The 11,267-nt window shown below is 42.4% G+C and overlaps 1 protein-coding gene across 1 annotated transcript; it reads right to left on the reverse strand.

The window, feature by feature from the left end:
- Positions 1 to 681: 681 nt before the first annotated feature.
- Positions 682 to 5,061, reverse strand: SLITRK4 (SLIT and NTRK like family member 4). Its single transcript, XM_067549700.1, has 2 exons — positions 4,927 to 5,061; positions 682 to 4,326 (listed from the first exon to the last, which is right to left on the reverse strand). The coding sequence occupies exons 1-2, from the start codon at positions 4,967 to 4,969 to the stop codon at positions 1,763 to 1,765; spliced, it is 2,607 nt and encodes an 868-aa protein (XP_067405801.1). The 5' UTR covers positions 4,970 to 5,061; the 3' UTR covers positions 682 to 1,762.
- Between the last annotated feature and the right edge of the window lie 6,206 nt (positions 5,062 to 11,267).

Genomic DNA, 11,267 nt, shown 5'->3' on the forward strand with positions numbered 1-11,267 from the left:
AGGTGAAACAGGAGGGGACTTATGGCAGCAAGACAGATAAAGGTCCTGATTCAAGGTCCATTGACATCAGTGGAGAAGCTCCTATTCTCTTGAATGGGCATTGGATCAGGTTTGTAGTACAGTTTTTCTATATGATGCTTCACCAATACATGCCTACTCTGATCTTAAGTTACCACCTCTCAGTGAGATAAAGAGGGTATTTTCCATCTCGACCATTTGTTGCTATCAATTCAGATTCAGCTTTCACAAAGGCAAGTTTGTACTCTTTATAGATGTGGACTACAAAATACTCTGAACTGAACTGAGACCTCTAAATTCATTTTACAATGTGGCTTTGATAGACCCATGATTGCCATATGGTTTACTGTTCTAGTTCATTATCTGACTGACAGCAATCAGACAGGTAACAAGGACAGAAAATTGATGCATATACAATTGAATTATTTCCCTTATTCATTAACGCCTGTAAATACTTGTAGTGAAAACTATTTAGATTAAGCTGCAGAACCCTGAAAAGCAAGACAACCGATGGCAAATAATTGCCTGAGACACAATACTAAAAAACTAATGAATCTATTTTAAAATGCACCATTGGTAACAAATCTGAAATAAGATAATATACTAATTTCACAAGAAGAGTACAGAACAATTTTATTATTTATTATTATTCTTATTGTACCTGATCACGGGATCCCGGATAATTCTATACAATTTGTCACCAGTTTTTGTTTGGTATATTGTTCTGTTTTAATTTATATTGAATGATTAATGCATTGTGATCAGGAAAACAAGTCAGGCATATTAAATACATATTAAGGAGTACATATTTTCCTATTTAGTATACAAAGTATTTCATGAATACGAATTATATTACAAAAATAATTTCTGCTACGCTCACACAGTAAGCAGTTTGAAAAGTTTGGTCAACTTTTTGGGGTTGTAGGAGTTTCACATAACTGAGAAAGAACTCTAGTCTTAATTGGATTTGAGTCTTACATAAGATTCTGCATTAACATCAAGTATTTTCTTCATATCACTACAAATGCTGCAGAAGTCAGGTTGCACTTTTTTTCTTTTTTTTTTTTCTTTTTTCTTTTTTTGAATTTTATGTATAGACAGGTATACTTCAAGTGGTCAAATTTATTTTATAGGTATGTTATGCATGGTATATTTTAAACAAATATTTGCACAATTTAACATTATAAATCCAGTGGTTTCAAGATGCAGGCCATAAATGTAACCAATTTACACATACTATTGAATGTTCTCTCTTTGCATGCTTTTTACTTTTCAGATAATCTTTAAACAGTGCTGTTACAACACCACAAATCAAAGGATTACTCCAGTTCCACCAGCTTAATCCACGTGCAAGATGAAGGACCCAGCCAAGGTACAAACACTAGTACCAGTTTTCTTGTGTTTGCTCTAACAAATCACAAGGAGACGAAGGTTTTGCATTTAAGGTACAAAACATATATGCCTCTTGAGGTTAAATTCAGTGTAATATGTGTCTAAAGCATCCCTTTGGCAATAGAGTTTTCAGTATCCCTACAGGATTCCAGAGGGTATCAGCTTTATGTAGTAAAATCTATAAAGGAAATTCTCCTCTACTTGACAAATCATATGCAGCTACGGATAGATACCCTTGGATACACCTGCCTCTATGCCTACCAATATAATATAGTATTCGGAAGTTAAAAGTCAACAAAAGGCACTTTCATCATTAAATAAATGTCCTCTGTAAGAAATAAGATTGCATGACTTATATTTTATTCAATGCTGTTTGTTCTTCAAGGACTTGTAGGTAGTCAGGTGAACCTTGAAGTTTAGCTTTTAGTTCAAAATATTCACTCTTTCTTTGCTCTACTACAATTTTACTATGATTACCACCTATTAATGACTTCTTGGTTTTTTTGTCTTGTTGTTTCTCTGGATAACGTATTTCAAAGCCACTGACCCCTATGCTGTTGTATTCTTTTTTACTTTCAAGAAAATTCTGAATAAATACATTGGAATCCCTCCCAGGAAACAACTCATCCAGTTCATCAATTGTGCTAAGTCTTTTTCTGGTATCCACATGCAATAAATCCTTTTCCTTGTCGGTAATATTTCTCAGAATGACTTTTTGCCCTTGTGGATCAGCAAACATGAAGCCTGTTTCGGATTCTTTTAAACCACAAGTGTGACTTTTGCTCATCTGCTCAATGGTTTGAGGAATGAAGGCCTCTGCGCCTAGTCCGTCCTTTTTGTGTGATTTGTGGTCATGCTTTCTTAGCTGCAGTTGCATGGAACTGCACTCTTGGTTCCCAATTCCTTCGTGCTTTACTGCTGGTTTCTTGTTGCGCCGAAGCACAAAGACAAGAAGGCAAAAAGCAACAAATACTGTTAAAATAAGCACAACTAGTATGCTTAAGATTAGGATGGACAATGGAACTGGGCCACCAGGAGGACTTCGAATTGGACCCAACGGAGTAGTAAAAGTGACAGCAGGCACAGGACTAGTGAACAGAGCAGATGGTTTGTTTAAAAGTTTAGGACATAAGATCTCATTTTTGAGAGATTTCAGTTCAATGTTAGCAAACTGAACAGGTGTTTCACATTTTAATTCCTTCACCACAATACCTTCATTTAGTTTTTCCAGCCACAGTTTTAAAGCAACTAAATCACAAGTGCAGTCCCATGGATTGCCTTCCAGATCAATTTGTGTAAGAGATCTTAGCTGTTCAAGAACGCCACTTACAGGTAAATACATGAAATGATTGTTCCTCAGGTTCAGTCTAGCAAGTGGAGCACCAGCAAAAACGTAAGCTGGCAGACTTCTAAGAAGATTGTTGTTCAAGTAGAGCAACTGCAAATTTGGCATTAAGTCAAAGGTGCCTGCTAAAATTTCTTTGATAATGTTGTATTCCAAATACAGATATTGCAAATTGTGGAGGCCAGCAAACATTTCTGGACTCAGCCGCTCTATCTGATTGCCATTAAGATACAATCTCCGTAAATTTGTAAGGTTGCGGAAAACCGCCCCTTTGATTACTGCAATCTGATTGCTGCCTAAATGTAGTAAATCCAGCCCTTCAAAGTCAATGAAATCTGAGGTGTCCACATCCTTAATATAATTGCCATTTACATGCAGTTTCTTGGCATTTAAAGGTTTTGGTACAAGTTCGGCCAATGATTCTATATTTCTTTCTTGGCAGTTTACACTTAATCCCAAATCAGAAGGATGAGTTTTGCAGACACATGGGACTGGGCAAGGAGTTAAAGGAGGTACCCTGGTCTGGTAAGACACAATTTGACTGAGATTGCGGTTAGATAGAGCTTTTCCTGCTACTATTCCTGAGATCTTGGAAGGATTCGTAGTTTTCGGAGGTTTGGTGACTAATCTATGCACTGACGTTTGTGTAGTGTGGCCATTGGGTGTACTATAACCAGGCTCCAACTGGGATGGAGGCAGAATGCGCACATCAAAATCACTCCCTGTCCCCATGGAGCATAACTCTTGTTTATTGGTTTCCTTTAAAAGCCTGCCATACAAGTCGCTAGGTGTTTCACAGATAGCTTCTCCAATGTAGATGTTATAGGGCATATTCTCCAGCCAGGCTTTCAAAGGCAATAAATCACAAGTACAATTCCAAGGGTTATCTTCCAGCTGCAGTTCGACGACTCGACCAATGTGTTCCAGAACTCCAATGTAGGGAAGCTTCTGTATTCTATTCCCTCGTATATCCAGATGGGTTAGAGAAGCAAATCGAAAAATATTATCGGGCAGGAATGAAATCAGATTGTCATTAAGGATGAGGACTTTTAGCTTGTGAAGCTTATTGAAGGCTCCCCGTTCAATATACTTGATTAAATTGTAGTCAGCTTGGAGATACTCCAAGTTCTCTATGCCAAGGAAAGTGTCAGCTCGGAGAATCTTTAATTCATTGTTGTTCAAGTGCAACTGTTTTAATGCACTGAGCCCAAGGAATGCTCCTCCCTCAATGTTCTGTAATTTATTGTTACCCAGTTGCAGGGACACTGCATGTGTAAAATTAAGAAATGTATTTGGATATAGAATAATTAGCAGGTTGTTTTGAAAATTGAGGTGGTAAAAATTAGACCAAGGTGGTTTGAGCTGATTTGGTCGGTAGACTGCAACCTTTTCGCAGTTGACATACAGTACATTCTCAACTGACACACAAGAGCAAACACTGCAAATTTCCACAGAGATGTCAAGATCTGCATTTGTAGAAGAAACGGGGGTTGACAAAACCAGAAACAGCCACAGCAACATCTTCTTGTGATCAGCAAGCAACTTTATGCTCCTGAATAAAGATAAAGAATCTAAAGAAAGAAAAAGAAAAAAAAAAAAAAATATTTTTCAGTTGTCATTATTCCAAAAAGTAATTTGGGTTAAACTCGTACTCCATAGAGCTACTGTACCTGACAAGTATTATAGATAAACTACGGACACTAAATGTAAAGTAACATGAAAGTTATTTATTTATTTATTTTTTGGAAAGCCTCACACAGAGATGAGGCTAGATATAATTTCAGATATAGAATGTGAATCTGCGTAGACACACAAATATATGCGGGTCTACAACATATTTAACATGTACATGATAAACATGCATAACCAGCAAAGTAATATAAGCAAAGCAGGTTGCAAGTTTTACTTATATGAACTATCCATAATTCTGTTACTGCACATATGTTGCCATATATTTAAAGGATGTTAAACACATTTGCTTGTTAGGTACGTTACACACACGTGTGTCAAGATAATACAATATACAAAACAAAGATGTGTGCAGAAAGAGCAATGCCCTTATACAATGTTATATCTGCATCTACATATATAGCTATCACTATGCAGAGAGTGAGATTCATGTACTAGCCAAGCACACACAGAAATGTCACTACTGTGCTTATTAAACCTACTGTAAGTAATATACTCGGAAGCGGTCATAGGGAGACGATGCATTATCCATAAATCCTGACGATCAGCTATATGTTAATGACAGAGGAATGTGGATGTGTAACGACCATCCATAGACATGCAGTCCCAGTCCCAACAACAACACCCTGATTGGCAGGGCAAAACAAAGTCCTAATTCGCCAGCGTGACATCACCAAAACCTTATAGCAACTTTTATGGCAGAAGCTGATATAATTTGCCCGGATCCCAGACATGAAGGGAGCATGCAAGAGCCCCTGTCATAGAGCCAGGCCATTTTTAGCTGCCATGTTTCATGGCCAGATCTGGAGCCACTGCATCTCCTTGGAGTTAGGGGCTGGTTGGGTGTTTGTTTTTTTTTGTAATGATCTATTTGCTCATTTCCCACAGTTGGAAGGAAGCGAGCTGGAGCGACAGGGAGCCGTGGGATTAGGAGGGGACTGGGGAAGCAGGAGCCAGCTGGAGGAGGGGATCGACCTGGAAGGCAGAGGCGGGCCAAGGGGAGAGAGAAAGGAGGGCAGAAGCACAGGAGAGAGATGGGGGGCGGGGGGGGGGGTGCAGGACAGAGGGCGCTGGGATTAAGGTGGGAAGGGAAGGAAGGGGGGGTCGGGGGAGCGGGCAGGGGACGGGCTAGCGCAGAGAGGGGGCAGAGGAAGGCGCTGGGGGCAAGGGGGAGAACGGGGGTGGAGGTGGACGGGAGCAGGCGAGGGGGACGATCCAGCGGGCAGCCCCGACCCCCTGCGGTCCCTGCTATTCTCCACCGCCGCTGGTGCCCCGGGTTCCGACCCGCTCGGGGGGTGGGGGGACCCCAACAGCGAGCCCCGGGCGGTACCTCCGCGGAGGCGGGGGAGGGGAGGGGGGGGGGAGGATTTCCGCAACGTTTTGCCGCAACACGGTGGCCGCAGCCCGGCTCGGCTGGTGCCGGCTCCGCTCGCTCGTGGGCGCCCCGGGTGCCCGCGGCTGCAGTCGGCGGGGAGCCCGGCTCCCTCCGCAGCCAGGCCCCCCCTTTGCAACACCGCGCACCAGCCCCAGCCCGCCCGCCCGCCCGCCCCGGGCTCAGCCCAGCCCCGGCTCCGCGCACCAGCCGCCCGGCAGGCGGCGAGCAGCGAAGCCGGGCACCGAGCGAGCCGGCCGGCGCGGCGGAACTTGGTGCCATCGAGCCGGGGGCTCCGGGAAGCTGCCGCCGCCTGGCAGCGAGAGGCGATCGCGGCTCCCCCCATGAGACGCCTCCGAAATAAAACCACATAAAAACCGCACAGGAAAAGGGGGGGGGGGTAATCCCTGCCCCCCAGCCCGAGGAGGCGGATTTCTCCGGCGGGAGGTCGCCCAGCCAGGGCGCAATGGCACCTTCCTGCCTGCCTGCCTGCCTGCCTTACCTTCGCGATCCGGATTCATCTCGGGCTGTGCAGCTCGATCTGCTCTGCAGTTTCTGCGATTGTCTCTACGTGATCTGGACTCCGGCTGCTCCGCGCGCGCACACACACACACAGGGAGGGAGACACACACACACACACACACACACACACACACACACACACACACACACACGGAGAGGTTATCCCTGCACACACACACTCAGCAACACAGGGGGAGAGAGACACACTAGATTACCCCTACACTCACACACACACACACTCAGCAACACAGGGGGAGACACACATTAGATTACCCCCTCCCACCCACCCACACACACACACACACACACACACACACACACAGCAACACAGGGGGAGAGACACACACTAGGAAATTATCCCCCCACACATACACACACAGCAACACGGGGAGAGAGAGACACACACATTAGAAGGTTACTCCTAGACACATATGTGTTACTCCTACAGACACAGAGCAACGGAGACACACTCACACAAACTAGCCCTGTACACACACAGAGATTATCCCCTACACAGAGACACTGAGATTTTCCCCTTCACACATATAGAATCACCTTCCATCAGACACACACACACACACGCACACACACAGGGCCCTCTCACGCACCCACACCTCACATGCAGAAAGACACCACGCCGTCCTGCACACACACACACGCACACCAAGCCACTTGGGCGCTGCTCAGAGGGACAGAAGAGCCAGAGGAAACGCAGGGAAGCGAGAGGTGGATCCAGGAGCCCAATCTGCCACGGGAAACGATCGACTCAAGGCAAAAACCAAAACCCCCAAACGCACAGCTGCACCCATCCTCCTCGGTCCCTCTCTTCGGGCTGGGATGCCAGGATACTGTACCTTTCGCTCAGAGATGCCCTCCTCGCAGACCAAGAAAACAGCGCCCAGAGTAAAAGAAACACAGCGATCCTTAACTGTGTCGCTTTGGAGCTGAGTTTCGAGGCATCAGGGAGTGTTCTAGCGTCATCCCAGTTCCCCCTACCTGCCCCTGCTGTAAGGGATTAGGGGCCGGGGGTTTAGCTACAAGTGAAGCGGGGTGCCCAGGCATTGCTGGGGCTTCGGATGGCTCCTGCTGACCTGTGTAGCTCTTCTACATCTCTAGCTAGCCACAAAGTGGGCATCACCCTAGCTCGAGCCGAACAACTAACATCACATTTTGCAAAGGAGAAAAATAAAATATAAAAAGCCTCCCCCCTCTATCTCCTCTGACAATTTAATCTCCCTCCTCCCTTTGCTTTTAAACAACCTAGGGGTTTAAATCGAGTGGGCAGCAATGGTAACATTTGATACAGTTATGAAACAGCATTGCTTTAAGGAAACACCATCCTACCCATTCCTAAGACAACACAGACATTTGTGAAGCTCATTCTTCGTGGTTAGGTGAAATTCTTCCTCTGCCTAGGTAACAGCTGCAGTATGATGAAAAAAGCCTCCCTCTGATGTTATGCATTTGTGCAAATCGGATTCTGCTAATTAAGAACTCCTATTTACTTTACATTTTATAATATAATTTGAGGTGGAAATGAATACCACACACAGTGTGGAACAGCTTTGGAAGGCAGAGGAATCAGTTAACCAAATGTGATCTTATCAATAGAGTTGAACTGTTTTTTCTTTACCATAAATGTTAACATAATTCAGTAGAAGAGAGAAAACTATTTGTAAATATTACACACATTCCAATTGTGAGTGACAGTTCTGGGCAGTAAAAATCAGAGAATTGAAGTGAGCAATTGAATGTCTTTGTTTATAGAAATGAAATAAAGAGTATGCTCTGAAGGCTGACAATATACAACTGAAACAATTGTATAATGTTATTTTGCATTGAGCAGATAGACTGATACCTGAACACAAACGCAGCTGACATCAATGATTTGCATATCACAACAGAACTGAAATAATCTGTGATTATTCACCCAATTAAAAACTGAAGTCTTTATAATGCAAACTCCTTTAACTATTGAACCATTAACAAAGTGCTATTCTCATAAAAGGGAATATATGTATATAAAAGGTTAAATTCACAAGTCTATGTGCATAGTTTGGCCTGAATTTCCCAAACTCTTTATCCATATACATTTACAAAATGGGAAACATAGGACTGCAATAGAATGCAGCCAGTAAGACAAAGACACAGCAGATTTAAAAAGCTACCTAAAGTAGTTTTATACACATAAGTGTAGGTGTGAGGATCAAGGTGATGGTTTTGTTTTACGTGTTATTTTCAGACAGCTGTTAGACTAATTCTTTGCTTATTTAATAGGTGAAATTGCAGTAGGCATTTTTAGTATGCCATTACTCCCACTACCATTCAAATAACTGGCTAGACACCTAAAGAAAACCTCAGACCTATATTACATAAAAAGAAGCAGGCTTCTAACTGTTAAAGCATGAAATAAAGAGGCATCTAACTAAAGGGAATTAAAACACATAGCTAAGTTTATAGCTTTATAGCGAAGTTACTTCTGTTGTTTCCATTATAAACCGCTATGGACAGTGGTTTATGTTTATGCTATTGTAAATCATGCGTCAGAACAAAACTTAATATGCAATACAAAATTTGTTTTTAGAGAAAAGATGTAAAATATTGTGGCATGCTTTTTACAGGGTAGGTAGAAAGAAAGAAAGAAAGAAAGAAAGAAAAGTGTTTTCTGAGCCATCACTAAGCTATATGTTGGATCTGTTGAGAATTATTCCAATGTTTATACATAAGGAATGGTGCCTTTTAGCATTAAAAAAATCTTAAGAAACCAGTTCTAATTTTGAAAAGTAACACCAGAATTCAAGCTCCAAGACAATGGCACACCTAAGACATAATTTGCATAAAATGGCTACCTCTTGGAATCACAGGGTCATAGTCTCCCCTTAGGTCATATTGTCCCCTTGAAGTATGTGCAGGATTCCTATTGGCATCAATGGAAATTCTTCACACAGATAGATGGTAGAATATGGCTACAGACAGAGACAGAAAGGGCAAATTGGGTTATCTGGTCCGGTTTGCTGCAGTTTACAAGATTACTCCAGATTACAGATCATTCCCATTATTATCTTGTCTACCCTGTTCTTGGATATCTGCATTAATTGTTCCTCTACACTACCTCTACTAATTTTTCCCTCTCCACTCAAGAGTGTCTTCATTATTAAGAATTTTCTGCCAATGTCTCGAATAATTCCCTTTTGGGGAAAAACAGCAGTTAGACTAGTAAAAACTGTTCAGGGGAGATAGGTGATCAAAGGGGAAAATGTGAGGTACTCTACTCTATTTACTTGGAGACACATATAGGGTGGCATTCATTAATGGTGCAATTACCATATCAACAGATGTCATTACTGCATTTAAATACGAGTTCCCGGGATCACAAGCTGATTCCTTGTTTTTGGCTAAGGCAACTTGTCTCAAGATCTCAGCACAGATAATATAGAAGTTTATGTTGATTTCATTTAGGTCATCAGGAATTCGTAACTAACAAACACATGCATGTAACTCCCACCCTCCCACCCATATTTACAGGTAGGTAGAAATACAGGACATTGAAATTTAAGACTAAAACATGGAGCTTATGGGCATTCACAATCTGTTATAAAGAAAATCCTCCAATGATAAAGTCCTCTAAATGCACAGGTCAATGGAAATGCAGAATCCAACATTCAAGGCAAGATCATGTTTCAAAGACCCTGGAGGCCTTATCCTGCTTCCCCCACACAGTGTTCATTGAAGTCAGTGTGAACTCTGTGCAAGGATTTTTGCAGAATGGGGACTTGAGAGAGAAATGGAGCAAAGGGTGATCTGAGCACCCTAAACTTCTTTTTCTTGGAGACTTTCTATTTATTTTTTACATGTAGGGTACTCTGGGCTTTGTTGTGCTTTGATAAAACACAACTACACAAGATGTGTGTGTGCATGTCTCTTTCTATGTATACAGTTCCTTGAAACCAGAGACTTCAAGAACAAGGATTGTAACTATTTCCACACAGCTGGGGATCACAAGGAGACCCTGGCACCTGTTCCCACTTTTACAAACCCACTCGCTACCAGCTGTGATCCAGACCTTTATGAGCAGCAGATAAAAACACAGCACCAGAGTATTGTGTGTGTATGTGCGTGTGAGAGAGAGGTATTTCTTTTGTATCTGGCAACTGTAAGTCTTGGTCCAAATTTTACTGAAGTTAATGGGGATTTCAATGGAATTTGGTTCAGGCCCTAAATTATTAAAACAATTTTGTAGCATTGTAAATTTACACTCCATTTTAGACCCATTTCCTGAGCTGAAGAAGTTTAGAGAAGGAGCTACAGTTAACCTTGAGGTTGAGGGGGGGTGGGAGGGAATTGTTTAAAAGGGGCTAGTTGGCAATATTTTGATATAAAAAGCACAAATTGATGTGTGCTTTGTCTGCCCCTGGAGTTTCCATGGTAAAAAAAATGATGTTTAACAAGGCTACAGCATCCCTCTGCTACCAGATAACAATTGTAACCTTCAGCAAACGGCAATTGATACAGCAAAACACAACAGTGACTTCACAACACTGACTAGTAATGATTCTTCAGCTGACAGAATATGTCCTTTTTAAGAGAAGTGGGAATCAGTAACTCCACCTCTTGGCCCTCCCTTTACATGTATTTAGTCAAACTGTCTGTCAGAGGAGAAGGAGAGAGAGAGAAAGAGTGCAAGCATCCTTGAAAAAAAATGTATTAGAGTTAGCTTCTTTCTGCGTGTGTAACCTTTTAAAGCTGCAATGTGATAGGAAACAGTGTGAGTTTGTAACACACTGAAGACAGAACCACTGCAGCCGAGCGCTGTGCCAAATAAAGTGGAAGAAATGCTGTCAAAGATATGGCTCTGCACAGTTCCATATTATTTCCAGCTAGCTTACTCCAGTTTATCCAGGAGCTCTCTTCAAGCTGCAACAAGTAACC

This window comes from Emydura macquarii, unplaced genomic scaffold (genome assembly GCF_026122565.2).
Source record: "Emydura macquarii macquarii isolate MOO-44397 ecotype Brisbane River unplaced genomic scaffold, CSIRO-AGI_Emac_v2 contig_1253, whole genome shotgun sequence".
NCBI classification, from domain to species: Eukaryota; Metazoa; Chordata; order Testudines; family Chelidae; genus Emydura; species Emydura macquarii.